The 20834-nt window shown below is 45.3% G+C and overlaps 1 protein-coding gene across 4 annotated transcripts in view; it reads right to left on the reverse strand.

Moving 5' to 3' along the window:
- The window catches only part of LOC119173570 (RNA transcription, translation and transport factor protein), a 115063-nt gene that overhangs the window by 84833 nt on the left and 9396 nt on the right, over positions 1-20834 (reverse strand). For 3 of the 4 annotated variants that reach the window (XM_075896372.1, XM_075896371.1, XM_075896373.1), the window contains exons 2-3: positions 5083-5169; positions 4658-4782 (exon numbers count right to left, since the gene is read on the reverse strand). In XM_075896372.1, the coding sequence (XP_075752487.1) occupies positions 4658-4782; positions 5083-5169 (212 nt within the window). The remainder of the gene's footprint in view (positions 1-4657; positions 4783-5082; positions 5170-20834) is intronic. The other variant, XM_037424373.2, reaches the window with a different exon arrangement.

Here is a 20834-nt window from a genome sequence, read left to right on the forward strand (position 1 = left end):
GAGGTAGTCTTACAGAATACGCTGTCAGTGATGCAAAGCCTGGCGAGGAGCGCCTTGCAGAACACAGTGCAGGCCCCCGTGCAGAATGTGCGGCCCCGTGTCAAGGCAGACATGCTTACCTACAGTGGTTACGACGACTGCAAGAGCACCGAGTATCTCGACCGGTTGCTCCACTATCAGCAAACGACGGGGCTTTCTGACACTGAACTTCTCGAGCAGGTGGCCCCGGTGTCGCTCACGGAGCAAGCGGCTCGATGGTTCCAACTAACCGGACATTGTGCCCGCATGGTAGAAGAGTTCAGTGGCGAATTCCTACTGGCTAATTCTGAGTGGCGTTTGCGGAGGGAATTACAGGCTGGCTAGCCTGAAAGCAGCATTGCCACAGCAAGCCAAAAGTGCCTGAGGCTCATCAAGGCAAAACCGAATGACAAAGAAACAGTTGCCACAGTAGAGGAGAGAAGAAGGCACGCCATCATTCTATATGTTCACGGTCTTTTTCATCGACTGAAGAAGGTGGTCTCTCGATACAATGTGGACATCGTTTTAAATGAAAAGCATAAAATAGGTTCCATTTGTCCGGCAAATTTTTTTTTTGTATGATGGTCTTCATGAGTAGGAGACATGTGGGTTTGTTCTTTTTTTTATCTCTGAGGTGATAGCTGTCCTCCGGGTCTTTTAGATTGTTGTTTCACGCATGCGTTTCCGTGTTCCGTGTAGAATAAAATCAGGCCTTTTCTGTGAATGAACTTTAGTTTGAAGTGAGCGCTCGTCTGTCCACCTCTGTCTTTTGTTTCTTGTCTATTTACGCACTTTAAATACCACTATGTTCAAGTGCAAACTTGGCCAACTTTCAGTGCTTTGAAACTTTATTTCTAGTACACAGGGCTCTTACAGTCAGTCTAATTTTCCATTCACTAATCCGGCCATTTTGTCCTCATTGATCCCGGCCTACACTTCATGTGCAAGGACAGCATCATGGTAAGCCAAAACTTCTAGGTGTCCACCGGAGCTGCAAGTCCTGTGCGGTGTTCTGCGCCCTTCTGTTGGTCACTACAAGAGGATGTGCCGGCTACTCAATGCAGAGTATTGGCATGAAGTACGATTCTTCAAGGATTGTCTACATGTTGCGTGCAACATGGACGTACACCAGAGGAGCGCGACAAGAAACTTCTACATATGGTCTAAGGTGAGCAACCAGACAACAGAATGGCTTTGGCATCAGACACACCCTTTATTGCCTTCAAAGATGAAAAAGTCAGCTAAGGTGTTGGATAGTGTGCTTAATTTTGGCAACCAGTTCAACCCTCCAGAAGAAGAACATTTGCTCCGTCTTGGTCCGAAGTTCTGTCTCGCACAGCAGTTACAGCCAGGGGAGTTGCTAACGCTGTCAAGGACGATAGTGGCTCGACTGCCCAAAGACTCTAGGTCGGTGTGAATGGGAGAGTGCATCAACGCATTGTCAAAACTGGGTCGACCGTCATCAAGCAAAAAGAGCACCGGTTCTGTCGTCAACTTCTTTGCCACTTCTGGTCCCATAGCAGTCTTGTTGAACAAAGAGGGTTTCTTCGTCATTATGGCAGAAGAAATGTCCTCAGAGAAGAAAACAGCAGCCGTGAACGAGAACTTCAAAACAGGTGTTTGACAGGCCGGCGAAAGTGAGAGCTCATGCCGTTGACCTCCTAAACAAGTTCTCGCTTCAGAAACTTGCAAGCGAAGAACAGCAAGGGATTACTGATGAATGTGTTTGTCTCCGCTAAGACGCACAAGCCCGAAGTTCATTTCCGAGAAGGGTTCCTGGCTCTACGCAATGTCAGGCTGCCTACAGAAACTTTTGGGAGACTAACAATTGATGAACCTTACTACATTTCTAGCTCATTCTCTGTTGTGACATTTCCGTGCCAGGAGAACCCGGTTGGATGCAGTGCTTTTAGCATCGATGTTGAGCACCTTTATTATTCTTTGCTTCACAATGATTTGTTATTGAGAGTAAAGAAGTGTTTGTGAGATAACGAGATTTATTTAGAACCAGGTGCGGCATTTCTGTAGATAGTTTCCAGGAGCTGCTGTTTTTCTACCTACAATTCACGTTAAGGTCTTGGAAAAGGGCCGCTTATGCTCGGCATTTCGGTGTGTGTAGAGGGTCGCAAAGTTGCACCAATTTCAAGCCACGTTATCTCCACTAAAGTTGATAGAGCAGTTAATAAGAGCCTGTGTGGGTTGGCTCATAAAGTAATGGGGTACATGGATGACTACCTCATGTTTTTTTGATGCACTCAATTTCAGTCACAAGCTAGTGGACGTCTTGAAAGCCTTCAGGAAAGAAGGATTAGGCCCAAAGTTTTCGTTTGAAACCCCTTAAGATCAACCCATCCACTTCCATGACCTGAACCTCGTGCTAGGTGGTTCACACGTGTACTGGAAATACATGCCTCCCCTTTCAAAAGCACTGGTAGATAAACGCTCCGTGCACTCCAAGCTGGTAAAAAATAAAAGTTCCTTTAACTTCATCCGTTCAGCAGTCACAAAATCATGCCACCATTTGATGCACGAAAGTGCAACAGGCCAAGTAAAGAAACTACGCGAGGCTGGGTACCCTGAAAGCAGCATCGCCACAGCAAGCCAAAAGTGCCTGAGACTCATCACGGCAAAACCGAATGATGAAGAAACTGTTGCCCCAGTGGAGGAGAGAAGAAAGTACGCCGTAATTCCACAGGTTCACGGTTTTTCTCATTCACTGAAGTAAGTGGCCTCTTGATGCAATGTGGACGTTGTTTTTAATGCAAAGCATAAAATAGGTTCCATCTGTCCAGCTCTTCACAAAGGATTGCCAAAGCAGTCCACATGCAACGTTAACCATGGAATGCCTTCTGTTTACTGTATTTCCAACATTGTTTACAGTACTCCTTTCATATGCGGCCTATGCTATGTAGGTCAGACTGGCCGCTGCCTAAATGTCAGACTAAGGGAACACCATAGTTCCTTAAAAGGCGTTCCATATTCACACCTCGCACGGCACTGTCAAGAATGTGGGTGCACTCCAGAGTTTAACAATACTTTCGTTCTTTTCTGGCGCAGAAACAGGACAACAAGAGATATAATGAATGCCTTCTATATTCATGAAAATGCTTCCACGTGCGTCAGCCAGCCACTTATTATTCTACTAACCAGTGAAGTGGCTTACTTAAATAAGTTTTTCGACGCAGAGAGCAGGCCAGCGATAGCCACTTTCTTACTTGCCCTGACATGTGTGGTCTTTCACCTCAGTTGTTTCATTTTTTCTTATGATGTCTTCATGCGCAGAAGATACGTGGGGTGTTTTGTGGTTTTTTTACCTCCGAGATGATAGCTGTCCTCCGTGTTTTTTAGATTGTTGTTTCACGCATGCGTTTCCATGTTCGGTGTAGGATAAAACCTGGCCTTTTCTGTGAATAAACTTTAGTTTGAAGTGAGTGCTCGTCTCTCTACCTCCGTCTTTCGTTTCTTGTCTACTTACACGCTCTAAATACCACTATGTTTAATTAAAAAGTTGCCCAAATTTCAGTGCTTTTAAATTTATCAGCATGAGTAACTTAATGCTTGGGACCTAAGTGATATGCAGAAGCAACAGTAATGCACCACCTCTTTTTTTTACGCTTGCTTTTTTTTGTTACGCTTCTGCTCAGGTGTTCACTGTGGCTGCAGCCGAAGGAGCAACTTTTCAAGCTCTGATCAAAGGTAGATACAACTTTCATGACACAGACTGCTTCTACAGCCTGGCCAGGTTTTTCAATAATGCCTTGACTACTCCCCAACTTTACCAGGCTAGTAGACACCCTGCTTTAGGTACTATTTTTTAGGCACTATAATTCAGGCTTAATGTCACTCCCTCGGTCATTTTTACAAGTTTTTTTTTTTATACTGTCAATGGCTTGCACAGTGCAAATTATGGTTTAGTGCATGAAGACAGCCACTCAAAGTGAAGCATGAAAAGTGTCCACAAGTTATTTATGTGTTCTAGTAAGGAGAAGCCTAGAAGGATTTGCATTATAGATGTACAGTGAAAGCTCTGCAATTTAAATGTTACAGGACTGCAAAAATGTTTCTATTACCCGAACACGTAATTATAGAAAGTATTATAAAAACAATAAACAAGTGTGTGCTGCACCAATACACTAAATTTCTTCGAGTCTTTGACATAGGATCAATTGGTACACAGCAGTGAAGGTGCCTTTTGTTTCTATTATATATTAATATTGTGCCAGAACAGATATATAGAAACTATATGTTACTTCACATCTTTATCACTAACATTGTGAGTCCCCTGCGAGACATTGTGTCAATAAGCGCAGTAGTGAAAAAAAAAAAAAAGGTGGGAGTATAAAAGGTGGTGCGGTGAGTAAACACACGTGACTGCCATTAACAGAGCTTTTATACAGTTCCTGAATCATTTTTATAAGCTCACCCGGCATTGTTCCACTACTCTATGGCAATTAGATGGGTTTTGTCAAATGTAGCAGCAGGGCCATCAATGTGAACATATAAAGCTAACCAAAAAGACAATGGGATATTTCATAAATTAACCATTGCATGTGAGAAAAAAATGCTGAAGAATTTGCAAAATAAGCTGAGCTGACATATTTTCATAACTGGTAACTCATGCATTGCGAGTAACACAAACCGTTTCAAATGCTTGCATCCATCCAGGCGCGTCTAGTGCTCGCAAGGCTGCACGATCCTCAAGCTTGTAGTGACGTATCTTCTGATCCTCGAGCCAGGCTACCAGGCTGCGAAACTCACCTTGGCCTAGTAAAGACATTTGAGAGTCACGCATTATTAGCACACTATATTTCCTTAAAGGGAAATATGCTGTTGATGCATACACTAACAAGTAGAACATATCATCCCATTAACAATGGTAAACCTCAATAATACGGCGATTTGGTACTACTGCAATTTGGGCCCATTGGTATGTTAGCATGATAATTGACGGTAATGCAAGACAAAGAAAGCCACATTCAAGACAACAAAGCACAGTATTGAACTGAATGTGCCTTCTTTTGTTTATGTCCCTAGCCTGCACTATCATCAATTATCAAGGTAAACCTGTTTGCTTGGCTCGTATAGATGGCATTGCTTGTAGCTTGGATATGGCTGCAGAAGTCCGCTCATCTGTGGGTGCATAATAGGGCACTGAAACGAATAAACAGATGCCAAAACTGTTGGAAAGCATGTGATTACGTACCTTGTTATCTGCCATCAAACATTAGCAGTTAGTCAACAATTCTTACACTTTATGCACTTGCACATGTAAACAGCTATCTATATCAGTCAATTAATTAACCCCCGTGACAAACAGGTCACTGTTGGCCATGCGTTAATGTCAATACAGATACCGTATCCTGCCTGAACATATTGAGCTAAAATAGAAAAGAACAGCACAAAGAAGGTACACCAAACAGATTGAGCGCAAACTATTATGTGTTTTTATTGACTGTAGAGCGCTGGTAAACTAGGGATACCGAACATAGCTGCACAGACGCACCCAGGAACATCCTGTGCTAACGCACCTTATTCCAACTAAGCTCCTCAAGACACCTTGATCATGTGTCTGATGCTAGTTTTTCATTCACCTTTATAGCAGACACGGCAAATTAAGGTTATCCACCAATGAAGAAGTCTTGGCAAGCTTCTCATCTGTCAACGCACAATCTGTAGGTTGTGAAGCAAGTGGCGCAACACTGGCAGATGAACATGATATTAATGCTCATTTTTCCACCGCTTTTCAAGCTCTGAAAAATTGTTACTCTGTATATGCTATTTCAAATCTCTTTTCTTTTGTGGCTTATGATGGGACTTGACAATGCCATGTCTTTTTATACAAGTCCCTGCAAAATAAATTGATATCCTGTTACTGCACAAACCAAACACAGTCCTTGCAAAATGTTGATTTGATTGATTGATTTCTGGGGTTTAACGTCCCAAAACCACTATATGATTATGAGAGACGCCGTAGTGGAGGGCTCCGGAAATTTAGACCACCTGGGGTTCTTTAAAGTGCACCCAAATCTGAGTGCACGGGCCTACAACATTTCCGCCTCCATTGGAAATGCAGCCGCCACAGCCGGGATCCTTGCAAAATGTTGGCCTCTCTATTGCATCATGAAGTTTTTATGCCTTCAGCCCCTTTCGTGCTCTTTCAGTGCATACCTTTTTCAAGTGAAAGCTAACTATAGGATTTCAGTGACGATGCTGCACAGAGATGTGGCCCAACAAGTGCGTGCATGCCAGCCAGCGAGCTGGCCAAGGAACAGTTATTACGTAACGAAACTATGGAACAGTTATTACGCAATGCCTTTTTCTGAATTTTCATATCCACCATCTCCTGCTGCTTGGTCTAGGTAGTCTTCCTAAGGCCTTGATGACGTACACCAGGTCGCTAACTGTCTCCGCATAAGAGTCTGCTGTAAAAGTGGCTTCAAGTTTCTTTACCCTTTTTGTAAGCGTAGTCATCTCCTCCTCAATGCAACAGTCATTTTCTGTTCCTGCCTTTTCCAAGTTTCCAGAAATGCATGGAGTAGGTTTCGTGCACAAGCTACTGATGTTCTAAATTCTTTTGTCATAGGGACATTACATATGCAACCTGCTACATTTACGGCATCCCAAATAATGCATTTGCAAAAATTCTAGCACTTTTGAAATCCTTAAAAAGTAATTTTTCAAATTCAAGGATTTTCAAGGATTTCAAGCACCCGCATGAACCCCACAAAGAGAAGTGGTGTTTGTGATCAGTTTCAGTTCCCCGACACTCTATCAAGACGTGGATGTCAGTCAGCCTGTTGCTACATTTCCGAAAAATAGGAGGCTCTTAACCAATTAGGACATACGAATGTGTGCCGTACCTGCCTCCTATACTTAGGCAACAAGAGATGACATCATTCTTTCGTATTCTTGTTCGCTGCCAGAGTCCCAGCTGTGGCTAGATTAGGTGTAATTTGATTAAGGCATCCTCATCACACAATTGCTGTCAATAACCCTTAAGTGCTTTTCGTAAAGTTGGGTTCAAGGCAGTGGCAGGAACAGCTATTGAGGAAGTACTTCGTTTGCTTATTATCGATGTTGTCATTTCGTAAACAAGGGCATTACCTTTGATGCCTATGGTCCCATGAACCCAGCATATTACACCTTGTTGATTGTTGGCGCAGATGGCACATGTCATTCAAATTACCCCCTTATGCACCTTTCCTCCTCCTCCTTAATATGATTCATTGCTGACAGAAGCGCCTATGCTTCTGCAGAAAAGATCTCGTTTCTGGTGCAAGAGCACTAAATTCAGAGAAGGACAAACCAATGGCCATGTACGACACACCAAGGTTCAATTTTGACGTGCCTCAGTAGAATTCAGGGCAGGAGATTTTCGCTCGCAGCTGTTCAAAGTACCTTTGTATAATAATATCGGGGACATGCTTTATGGCATCAGTAAATGACATGTCTCCTTGTACTACCTGTCACTGCCCACGGAGGTAGGAGTTTCACTGGAACCATCAGGCTGTACTGCAAGAGTCAAACACCAACTTCCTCGCAAAGTTTGCTCCCACAAAGTGAGAAATGTTCTTACACTGATTGCCTATTGATGATTCTGTCACTGATGGTCACAGCATTCATGAGATAAGCTGTGACATATGCCACTGCATCACCTACATTGGGGGTGATAATGTCCCCCCGCACTAGAAGTGAGCAGTCTTGGAATTTATTCGTCTGCTGCAGCAGTCTTCCACCCAGGTCTAGATGGTATGCAATCAACCTGTTTCTGTAAGTTCAGAATTGACAGAAAATGATCCCTCCCGTAGGGATTCATCACTACTTCAAAACCTAAATAGTGTACCAGTGCTGCAGAGGCTCAGGAGAGTTGCTTGTTGGGCAAGTTGGTACATACTTAGTAAACTACAAATGAAGCCACGAAACGCCGAAACTGGGGGGGGGGGGGGGGGGAGCAGAGCTGCAGAAACAGACGTGGCACTAACAACTGACATTTCGAAAAAAAAACCTTCCTCCTAAGTATGTGCAACGCACGCTCAGATAACAAACCACAAAAACCAGCTAATCTAAGCAGATCACCTCTGTGCTAGAAACAAAAACATTCTTTCTTTGTGAGATAAACCAAAACTGCACTGACACATTTGTCTGAAACAACTTTCCAAATATAGAATACCTCTATAATCTCCCACATTCGCAGTGTCTTAGCCTTACCTAAAATTGTAACCTTATCAAACAGGGGCGTACAGCCACACAACTTGCAACGCAACGGCATTTTACCACCAGTTAACGAGGGTAGAAAATTTTCATGCTCCCTCAACCGAACAATTACACATGAACCAGATTGTCCAACATAAAACTTGTTATAACTTGAAGGGATGCTATACACCACACGTGTTACACACGCAGTATTTCTTGATTTGCTTTAAGTCGCAAATCCTGCTTTTCGTGCCGAGCTGCACAACCCTCTTACAAAGACTCGCGAGTTTGCTGGGTGTGGAACAGAGTAGTTTTACAGCAACCCTGGCCGGAACCATTTCCAATCCATGTGATATGCCATGTACATACGGCATAACCACAAGCTTCTTCTGTTCTCGAACACCACCATCACTTCTGTGTTTTACTTTGAGGCGCTTAAACACATATTCAGCAACAGAAGTTATCTATGACTTCAGGTAGCCAGCCAACAAAAATCTATTTTGCTGCTCAACCATGCTATTTTGCATTTTATGATTGCAACTAAGTAACAGCATTTAACAGACAAAAATTGGCAATACCTCTTTTGACCAGCTTGAAGTGAAAGGAATCATAGGACAAAAGATTCTTTTTAGTCCTTGGACTATACTTCCTGCACATGTGAACATGAGGATGAAACAAGCGTGTAAGGTCTAGAAACCTAATGATAATTTCCTGCGGAACTTCATGCGTGAAACGAAAGTGTCAGCAGCATGTTTGAAACACTGAAATGATGTTACCAATGACGTCTAACCCCCGTATTCTACAACGTCCCTTCACTCAACGCTTCACCTTCACTCGAGAAAGCCGATGGAAGCGCCCTCTCTAGGCATGGCAAGTCACTGCATATCAGCGATAATGTGGTGCGATTCTTGAGCAGCGCAGCGTCTTTTTCAGCCGATCAGCGGCGCAGTGCTCAACTCTGTCAAGTGAAGGGTTAAAGTCGAGTCGAGGAGCGTTTGTGAATACGGGGGTAAGACACAATCACTCCCGTCAATATTAAGAAAAATGAAATCATCAACATATCTGAAAAAACCAGCTCCCCGGTGATCATCGAAGCTTTGGCACAAGTGACTGTCAAAATTGGCTAAGAAAATACTGCAAAGCACCAGAGCAACACAAGACCCTATGCATAAACCGTTTTTCTGTAAAAACAACTTGTCATCGAAGGTGACAGAAGTTGCCAACAGATCAAAGTTCAATTACACTCTCAGTTGCAAGGCTGCAAAAAGAGGTCTCGCCTTGCAATTCAATGGCCTTGCGCAGAACTGCAAACAGTTTGGTATGGGGTACAGAATAATACAGCTCTTCAATTTCAACTGAAAAAGCTGTGTTCGTTAACTGCACTTCCGCCCTCAAAGCCCCAATTATCACACTCATGCTGTCAATGCCACACGTATCATCGGAAACAAGAGCGTTTAGGGAGCCTTGCCGAAATCTAAATACAAGTTTCTGCCACGAACCTTCCCCAGTTCTGATAGGGTGCTCCGGCTTAACTGTCTTAAGCGTTAAAAACACAGAGCACAGAGAGCACATGCTTGGGCTATTGAGTAGTAGTGTGCAGTACTTATGAAAAGTGAACTTCTTACTGTTAAGTACGACTGCATCGGAACACATAAACAGGGATGCAACAGCTAAAATAGAATTAGAAGCAATTTTTGCAGCATTAAACTCTTACTTTTGGAGCACTACATTGAAAATTTGTAGCAGATTACAGGAAAAAAACAATCCTACTTTTACCCCCAAAAGACCGAATTTGGGGCAGTATAAAAAACAAGGCTTACGTTTAGAAAAAAAAAGTATGTGCAAACCATTCAACCCCACTTAAATTGCGCAGAGTGAACATGAGCACTGCTGTTTCAATAATAGTAGTATCTTCTGCCATCGCACTGAGCAAACAATGATAAAGCCCACATTAGCATTTGCTGTGCCTGTTAAATCCTTTGACAGAATCCATGAATTCGAATGTAGATGTACAAAGCTGAGAACCTTAAAATTGAGGAGATTCGTGAATCTGAGCGGTAGGGGTGCCAAAATAAAAACTGGCGCAGAATTTATATATATATTGTAAGAATTCATTGGACGTCATCCTCATTTGTCAATAACCATCATCAGTCTTCGCCCGTTCCTCTTCATCATCGGCGCCATTTCGCTGTTGCTTGAATAAAGCGTCAGCTGAACCCGTGATATTTCAAGTGGTGGAAGGTGCTTCTTGATTTCTTCGACCTCTCTCCATCCAAAGCCACCTCCTGGAGCTCCGTTCGGAACGTCGCTTACGCCAGCAGAGCACCATGGCGCAAGAGCAAGCCCTCCAACTATTCAAGTTGGAGGACGATGTGCTACATCGATACATTTTCCACCCGGAAGGTCACCGATGGGTTCCCGTCGTACCACGAAACTACGCACTGAAGTTCTGCGCGCTTCCCATGACGACCCGACGTCAGGACACTTGGGTTACTACAAAACATAAGAGCGCATCCGCAGTCGATTCTTCTGGCCAGGTCTTTCCACGACGGTAGCTAAATATATTGCCTCGTGCGCACTTTGCCAACACCGCAAGCGGCCCACTACTGCTCCAGTCGGGACCCTACAACCACTTCCTTGTCCATCAGAGCCGTTCTCTGTCGTCGGAATTGACCTCTTTGGGCCCCTCCCAACTACATCAGACGGCAAGAGATGGATCGTCACCGCGGTAGATCACTTGATTCGGTACGCTGAGACGGCCTTGATCCCTTCAGGAACTGCTTCGGAAGTAGCAACTTTCTTCTTGCATTCTATTTATCTACGTCACGGAGCCCCTCGTGTTCTTTTGAGCGACCGGGGCAAGGCATTTCTTTCAAGCATGCTCAGTGAAGTTCTTCAAGCACCAAAAACAGTTCATAAAACAACATCTAGCTATCACCCGCAAACCAATGGCTTAACGGAAAGATTTTATCGCACGCTGTGTGACATGCTGTCCATGTATATCTGACCGGACCATCGCGATTGGGATGCCATACTTCCCTTTGTCACGTATGCATATAATACGGCAGTTCAACGAACCACAGGCTATTCTCCATTCTTCCTAGTATACGGACGCCAACCGACATCACCACTCGACGTTTCATTCTTTTCTGGCCCCGTCAACTCTTCACGATTCGTTTGCGACCAGTTTCTGTCCCGTGTTGCTCGATGCCGTCGTCTTGCCCGTGTAAACACCGAAGCTAGCCAAGAAGATCGCAAACATCGTTACGATGCCACTCACCGTGTCGTTCTCTACCGCCCTGGCGACGATGTACTTCTGTGGACTCCTGCGCGAACGCCTGGCTTATGCGAGAAGCTTGAGTCACGCTATCTCAGCCCCTACAAAGTTATCGAACAGACCTCACCGGTGAACTACCTTGTCACACCTGTTCATGTCCCCACTGACCAACGCTGCCGCGGGACAAAGATTGTTCACGCTTCGCGTCTCAAGCCCTATCGTATGCGTTCCCCAGCGTAATTCGCGGCCAGGCTGGCCGCTTCCGTCGACGGGGAAAATTAGTGTAAGAATTCATTGGACGTCATCCTCATCTGTCAATAACCATCATCAGTCTTCGCCCGTTCCTCTTAATCATCGGCGCCATTTCGCTGTTGCTTGAATAAAGCGTCAGGTGAACCCGTGGTATTTCAATATATATATATATATATATATATATATATATATATATATATATATATATATACACAGGGCAGCAGAAATGTCATACACTACTTTAAATGATTGCCAGCCACTTTTTCAGCTTTCGGTGATTATACCAGTGCTCACAATTATACATGCATGAGTAATTGATTGAAAAATACTATGTCCCATGAATAATGCTAACAGCCCCTTCCAAATCATAATATGCTTTCCCGCAGGGCACCAGTGTACTGCAGCAAATGTGGCTAAAGCCGCGTTCTGCGGATGTTAGATTAAGGCCAGAAAATTTTCAAACAGCGCTACGCCACCCCACCCCCACCCCCTTTTTTTTCCACGATTCGGGTTAGGTTTAAGGCACAAGTTCTTTGCCCACTTGCAAGATGCTTTCAACCAGATAAATTACAATGGCACAAGTCCATTGGTTCGGTGACAGCACCGGATATATTGCCAGGGCGATGCAACTAACAGAACTTCAAGATAGAAATATTTGATGTGCAGATGCTATGGCTGCCAATGTGGTCACCAGCAGTACTAATGTTTGCAACACGTTAACTCTGTTCGCGCAAAGAAAATGTGGTATGCTTTTCCAGCTCTAGTTGCTAACATGCCATAGCCGCTTTTGCAAACTAGTAAGGTCATATTACCCGCGCAGCGTTGGTGGCTACGGCAACACCGTTTTGTGTTGAAGTTGCGCTATCGCACAGATAGGTATCCCCTGCGGTCAGCGGACCGTGAGTGGGTGCTTGGCTTTGTTACTTCATATAGTCGATCACATCTTGCGAGTGCCCTGACCTAATGGGAATTTATCTTACACCATAGGTTGAGGTAAGAGTATGCCTGCTTGGATTGATTGATGCCGCAAACTGCCGCTGGGCAACGTAGCCTCCCTTTCTTGCTTAAATTAGCGCAACTGAGAAAATTTTGAGAATGATCAAGTATTTTCGCACAGCTTGGCCCAAAAATAGGGAATTGTATGAAGTGGCGCAATTGGTGCTGCTGTTTCACCCCTGCATAAGAAATTTTTCAATCATACGACCCGTTGCATCACAACGCATATTGGCACATAGCGTGTTATGAGCATTGAAGTTGCCAGTTAAAATGTAAGACTCGGGGAGCTGGTCCAGAATTTCCTCAAATTCCTCTAATTCCAAACAATATTCAGGTGAAATATACGAAAAACAGACCGTGACCAGCTCATCAAACAGGATGGCCCTAATGGCTACTGTTTCTATAGCATTGTACAAAGGCGCAAGTATTGACAACTTCAGCAATAATGGCCAGAGCTCGGATGCTGCGAGGCTAGTGTCGTGATCATTGTGGAATATCATGTACTGCATCAAAAAAATTGTGTTCGAACACAGAAAAGCCTCAGATCGAATTGCGGTAGTATTTCTCGGATATCATCAAAGTTTCTCAAAATGCCTCTGGCATTCCATTGGACAATTTGTGTCTCCATATCATCAGAAGGAAAAGTGTTCTGTGTTCAGGTGCTACCAGGACTATCGCCCAGTACTGTTATCAGCTTTTCATCTTTCTTTGCACGCTCAGCTTAGCCGTGCCAGACTTTCGGCACCAATAGTGCCAATGTTGTGTCGATCTGTCATGAACTTATCTCGAAAGTAATTGCAAAGGATGAATTTGGGAGAAGCGGGAGATGGGCGCGGCGAAACACACTTTATCACACCAAACACAAACAATGACAAAAGAAGTCAAAAATCAAAAGCAAAAACGAAACACTCGCGAGTACCCAAAATTATCACAATGACAACCAATACATAGTCAAACCAAAACTGACTATTGCTCAGTCTCAATCCATTGCTAGCCTTAGCCACTGGCCCTAAGCCAATGTGATGTCAACAATGGAATATTCTCCGGGCTCGTTGCGTTGTAACTGATTGCCCCTTGGTGTGTCGACATCTAGTAGAGTCCTCCGTCATCGACGGGCCACTCCACCTTTTACGGTCACCATGGGGTGCTCCTGCCGCACATACCACTCATCCTTATTGCCGGTGTCTCATTCCTTGTCTCAATTTTTGGCCTCGCTAGGCCCCGCTCGTCAAGGACTCCCCGCTGACACGTCTACTCGGCTGACTGCTTGGGCTGCTCCCTTACTAATGTGATGTAGAGAAGCTGCAAGTCCACCAGGAACTACTGGGCAGGATGTGGCAAGTCCGGGCAGCCTCATTCGGGACCATCCCGGAGTCGACGGCAACTTCCCGAGCTCTTCGAGTCAACATCCTTCAGAACCAGGCGGTCATGCTGCTTTCGTCATGGTAGCGATACTCGTTTCCCCCATCTTAGCAGCTCGGCGTCCCAACCCACAGTGCCAGCTCATCCTCTGGAATTTCTCTTCTCAGCCGGTCGCATGTCACGCGCCTTTTTCCGACCAATCTTTTGCGCCTACCTGGCTGGTGCGCGTGCACTCAGGTGACTCTACTCTTCTCCAGCATCGTCGCCGTGCTTCCGTATTTGGCCCGCGTCTCTCCTTTACTCATCGCATCATCACTTCCCAAGAGGTGCTGACAGCCCACATTTGGAGGCTGTTGCTTCGAGTTCGTGACCTCGCCTGGTGAAATGAGGCCCTGGAACCCGCCGTCCTTGGAGCTGCCGGGCTCAATGACAGTGTAGCTACTGCCATTTTAGGGGCAGGAATCACAGCCACAAGCTTGCTCTAAGCCGGCCGGACTAATGGCGAGTGACAGTGATGTTGGGCCACAGAATGTGCGAAACTCTCCTTTGTGCTTCCTTAAACGAAATGTTCTCCTTCACTTTCAATGTAGTCATCCCTCTTTCTTCCAGTATGAGCAGGAACATAAATATGCGGCATGGCCTCTCACAGTTTACGCAGTGCAGCGATTCTTTGCAGTTGTCGAACGTGTGGCCCAAGACTCCACATTGAGATAAAGTTTGGCGACCACGACCCCTTAGCGAGTCGTGGTCGTGTTGTTGACATCGGAAACGACTGGATTAGGTTTGTATGGCCTGACAGCAGTTTCGTGTACCAGATATAAATAGTTTCCATCAGATCACTGGAAGCAAACGTGAGTATTAGATGTTTTGTTGCTATTTTATTATTTTCTCTTCTCATGTCAATCCTCTCTACATTGATTTGGCTCTTCCACCTCTCCAGCACAATTCAGTTTCAGACAGGTCAAGCAAGTCTGCGTTAGATCCACGAGCTGATTTCATAGATCTGTGCGGTGTTAGAATGTCACCAAAACTTGAGAGACAGCCTGTTGTATTATCGTGTTTGTGCATCATGGTGCTGACGCAGACGCGCTTCACTATCAGCGGTGACCCAGACACGGACTGTTCGGCTTCGTGACGTCAATGCTCGGTGTGATAGTGACTCGAGCATGTATATAAGCAACCGCCCCTTTTCCTTCCAGGTTGTTAGACAGTTGGTTGTGTGACCGAATAAACACGAGTTGCACTTAGCCACCGTGTGTTACCTGCCGGTCTAGCACCCGTTTAGAGGAAGATATAATACAGCCTAGCTTTCCAAACTGTTGCTTCTCCCAAACTTGAAGAACGAGGTCTCTATTAGCCATTTTGGTAACTTTATACCCGGTTCCAAGAGTTCCTGTAAAACACCTCACTTTTTTTCGCAGGGTACAACATGGTAGTGAGGGAGTGTTTCACTTGGTCGGTCAATAAAATGAGGTCATCAGCGTGTATCCGCTTTGAGGAGGTACTATTACTTAGATCAGGTAATTCTCTATGCATGCTCATTGTATTTTGTTCAGCAGTATTGGCCCCACCATGGAGCCCAACAAGGGGACACTACAAGTTTGTGGATGCTCAAAGCTTGTAGATGCCAGTCGTACAGCGCTGCCATAACCCACTGCACCTAGACGAAGATAGGCTATTTGCACAGGGTTAATTAACCCTGTGCAACCATATGGTGCTTCACAGGTTCGAATGGCTTCATTGAGTCCGCCCTGCAAGAGGCCATCGACACCGCGTAGTCCTACCTCGACCACACCTGCCTCAGGTGCTCAACCGCGAGTCGGAGCTGTTGATATATTTGCCCAAACGCCAAAATGCCAAGCCCAAAGGGTGGAAACCTTCAGCGGAATGCAATATCACCCTCTACACCTACACCAGATATGGACGTACATTCCCCAGGGTAGAACACCATCAAGGTCCTCGGCATGATCATCGAGTCCCGCAGAACCAACACCCAAACAATACACAAGCTCAGGACTAAGACTAAAAACGCCATATGGCTCGAACGTAAAGTGGCCAACCATGACCTCAAAGAAGACAACCTGCTGCATTTTATCTATGTTGCCACTATACACAAATGGCTACGTGCTGAGCGCGATAAACTCAATACGCTTATTTGCAAGGTGGTCAAACGAGCTTTTGGCCTCCCTATCACCATTCCAATGCACAAACTCCTCGACCTTGGCATACATAACACACCAGGAGAAATCCCCGAAGCTCAGGAATGCGTACATTGACCTGACTCACCACCATAAAGGCGGGCCGCCATATTCTGCACAAGCTCGGCTTCTCCTCAACAGCCAGGGATCCCCCATAGTTGACTCTAATTCCCCGTGAAATCCGCGACCTTATCACAATCGCATCCATTCGGTGAAATGTACACTCCGAATACATCAGAGTTCAATAAAACTTGTAGCTGGGCGAGTTGGTTCATAATACTGGGTAAACTGATGTGCGCACAAAAAACAGACAAACGACAGCACGACCAAACGACAGCAGCGACCCTGTCTCTTCTCTGCTGTCGTTTGTCTGTTTTTTGTGCGCACATCAGTTTACCCAGTAGAAATACATCAGAGGCAGGTGCCTTGCGCAGGCGACTGCCATTCTCAAGCGCATAGACATGGAAACGGACGTCTCGTTCCTGGACGCCGCTGCCTATCACAACCGAGCCTTCACCGGGGTCGCGGTATCATCCCTGCAGCAGATTCTTAACTCTGCCACAATCCTCCTCCGAAACCCCTAAGTAGCGGAGCAAGTAGCTACTAGAGCTATAAGTATGCTCGACAGCAAACTGGAACTCATCTACATTGACTCCAGACCGGCCATCAAAGTCTTCGAACGCGGAGTCAACTTCGAGTCATCTGCGCTGAGCGGACCCGAGTGTCCTGAAGCACCACGCTGTCATCTGGTTCCCTGCCCATCTCGGCCAGGTGCCGGGTGCATCCAACCTCACTTACCGACCGCCTCGCCACTGGGCAACGCCATCTCGCTGAGTTAGCGAGCAATCAGGATGCACCCATAATGTACAACGACATAACAAAAACACTTACCATGAAGCCGCATTTGTCCATACCCATATCCCAAACTTAACAGATCGCAGGCGCTAACCCTTTGTATATTACAGACACACACGCACCCAAACCTTGCCAAGCTTCACGTTTATTATCCTGATGCATATCCCAGCGACACATGCCCCTCGTGTGCACAAACGGCAACACTCACACACATGCTCTGGGAGTGTAAAAACACTCCTCCCGACTCTACCTCAAACAAGTGGGAAAGGTCCCTCAGGAGCTCAGTTCTAGCCGACCAGCAATAGGCCGTCCAGCAGGCCCACAAAGCGGCCGCCAGGTACTTCTTGTACGTCCCTACGTGGGAGATGCCCGCTATGCGCTAAGCCCATCCTGCAGGACTGTAATAAAGTTTTTTCATTCTATTCCATTCCCTCACCACCAGAAATTCTGAAGTATACTGAAGAAAGGAGAAGACAGGAAAGATAGAGTAAGAGACAAAGGTGTAGGGAGAGAGAGAGAGATAGAAAAAGGTGACTGCCAATTTCCCCTGGGTGGGTCAGCCCAAGGGTACTGTCTACGTGGAGACGAGGCCAAAGGGGCGTGATGCCTTATAAGTCCAACCACGCAGCATTCGCTCGACCCCCGGAACCCTTTCCTCCGGACACAGCAATATCCAGCACGGCTAGGCAGGATCGAGATCCCCCCGCTAGCTCGGGCGACACCATTCATCAAACGACTGGTTGTGAGAATTATAAGTCTGTATAATGTATTTGCCGAGTTGTTAGTGTAAAAATGCTATAATTTATATATTTTAGTGTTTAACTGTTTTTTCCCATTTGTTGTTATGTCTATGCCTCGAAAACTGGAGCCATGGACTTCAATGCTTGCTGTCTTTTTTTCCATGAACACTATTTGTAAGAATGTTGAAATAACTTGATTTCATTTCATTCGGCTATTGTTGCCTTAGCCCTTGAATAAAGGTGCGGTTCCTGGCATGGAAGAAGCACTGCACAATGCAATAGAAAAGCAATAGGTTCACTAAACCCAATTTTCCCTGAAGCTCCTGGATTTTTTTCGTTCTCACACATATATTCATTCGCTAGTAATAACAGTTACCACAAATCCCTGCAAGCCAAGGAAGAGCAGTGAACAGAAATGTGGCTAAATCATTGCTTACTATGTACAAATTGTTCTTTGCGATGTCAGTGTTGAGAACTAGTCGGGCTCATATTTCTGGAAAGCTGCACAGCAGACGATACGCGCAAGAATGTTGCTTTTTGTTCTCTCCTGAGTTCCCTGTGCTGCGCAGCTTGCTAAAAGATGTCAGTGAACGCCAGATGATCAACATTGCCCGAGCGCTCCACCATTAAATGGCTCAAAATCATGATGTGGTACAACAAGACTTTGAAAGCACGGTTCCGCTTGGTGTCGCACAAGCCCACTGCCACATACAGAAGTCATTTGCTTCAAGAAAATAACTGTGTTGGTGGCACCGTCGCATCACTGTTGACTCTTGCTTAGTCAGTAGTAATACTGGCAAAAAAGTGAAGACCACTTAGTGGCACAGCGTAAGTTACCACCACCTTTGACATGGGCCAATCACTGACACTCAATACCACTCGTTCATTCTCCCACACAAGTGACACTGCAGGCACAAGCCAAGCGAACACCTATGGAAGTGACACAGCATTTTTGTGAAATGAATGCTCACTCATGAACTTACTTACAGCGCAACATCAGAAAAAATACAGGACAGGGAAGGAGTAAAAGAGAAAGAAAAAGAAAAGACGGCGCTGACTCACAACTGTTGTTTATATAAACAATGAATGCTCACTCATTAGACTACCAAGTACAAGACCATAAGAGCGGAGGATTGTGCTAGATTTCACATTAAGAACACTGTATCTGTAGAGATTCCCACCACACAATGTCTAATAAACACATCCCACTTTTCAGTGATTTGAGCGATAAAGTATGCCTCTCACGTGCAATATGGATGCTCAATGAACTGACATTTCATACTCACCACTAGAGATCGGATTTTTGACAAATGCCTATTTTGTTCCTCGCATTCCTATCGTGCCACTTTGATATATGAGCATGAATTAAACGTTGAGGAGGGCTTTCGTAGCGTTCTTTAGTGCCTATAAATGCTTCTTTTTTTTGTTCTTGCCAAGATTCTTGTAAGACTACTTTCAAAATCGGTGCCAACATGAAAACTGTTTAACGTCACATTTAGCTTTCGAGTACGGTTTAAGACTCAGGCAAAATTAGCGTTTTGAAACTCTATGGAGTGCAACCTAGCTTTTTAATTCTACAGACTTCTGGAAAGCAACTGCTCGCGGCAGTGAAATGGGACGGGCTGGCCATCTTACGCCACAGCATTGACACGGCATGTAGTGTCATTTCTGCAATTACTTTTTTCTGTAACCCTAAATGGGAGCATGCCCTAGCGTATACAGTGGAATAAGGAAAGGAAAATGAAAGTGAGAAGAGGAGGGGAAGCAGGAGAGAGGTCGGCCGAGGACGTCAGGAAGGGCTTTTAAGGCCGGTTTTTCAGTCCCGAAGAATTGAAGCACCTCATACAAAACCTGGTTGTCGTAGGGGTAGGGAGAAAGAGCCTTTGTGCACCTGAACAAAGGTCCTGGAGAGAAACCCTGGAGCGCTGTCACAGGCAAGAGAAAGTAGGTAAAATCACATGTGCACGTTTTTTGGAATTTCACTTTAAAGGGCATTTCAGCAGGTTACGTGAGAAATTTCAGTCAGACTCTGGAAGTTGTTGCACAACCGAACGAGAGCTTTGCACCACAAGAATTTTTTTTTAATTGGTTCATTACGAAGCACGAAAGCATGATGCAAAGAGGTGAGTATGAAACCTTTGCTAATCACTCTCTGTAGACTTCGTTAGCTAAATTCCTTTCCTGCCCTTTTTAGTATCGAAGCAACTCAAAGCCAGAAGATCCCGCAACAATGATGTCACGTCATACGCACGAAAGGCTACATGCACATGAAACGCCTCAGCAAGTATCTCGTGCACGCGCGGTTTCGTGTCGTTTTCAGTGTTCTCTGTAGTGTACTACCTGTTTCTGTGCCCTCCATTAGAGACAGTGACATGAATCAAGTATCCTTACCACAATACAGAGCATTGCACTGCTGGAACTGTTGTAAGGGACAATGCACCAAAACTGTGTCAAGCGTTGTCAGGGTTGGCACCGGCACAATGCGAGAACGGCGAGAATGTGAATGCAAATGAAATGGAGGCAGTTTAATTAAGCACTATGATACCAATAGACACACCAAGACGGGAACAAAGAGACGATGCACAGGGCCCTGCGTACAACGGACATATATTGTGATGCAAGCATGCCACATAAGTAGTCTCTTCCTTCAAGAAATGGTAACTGCACATGTTTGTGAGCCTGGCTTTCAGTTTCTCTCCTATCTCTACACTCTCCTTTCTCTCTTCTTTTTCCTTTCGTGCTAACCACACAGGCTTTGCTAGAAAGTGCATGGAAACTGGGTGACGCTGGAATTAAGTGCGTGATATGAAGTGGTTTTTTGGCCGGGACGCGTAGCATTGTAAACCTTGGCAGACGTGATCTTGAGCGCCCATTGCACGCCTTGCCACTTGCCAGCTCGAAATACTCAAACCTGGTGAGCGGCCCTCTCAGGTGTTCACAGGC

Source organism: Rhipicephalus microplus, chromosome 5 (genome assembly GCF_043290135.1).
Source record: "Rhipicephalus microplus isolate Deutch F79 chromosome 5, USDA_Rmic, whole genome shotgun sequence".
Classification (NCBI taxonomy): domain Eukaryota; kingdom Metazoa; phylum Arthropoda; class Arachnida; order Ixodida; family Ixodidae; genus Rhipicephalus; species Rhipicephalus microplus.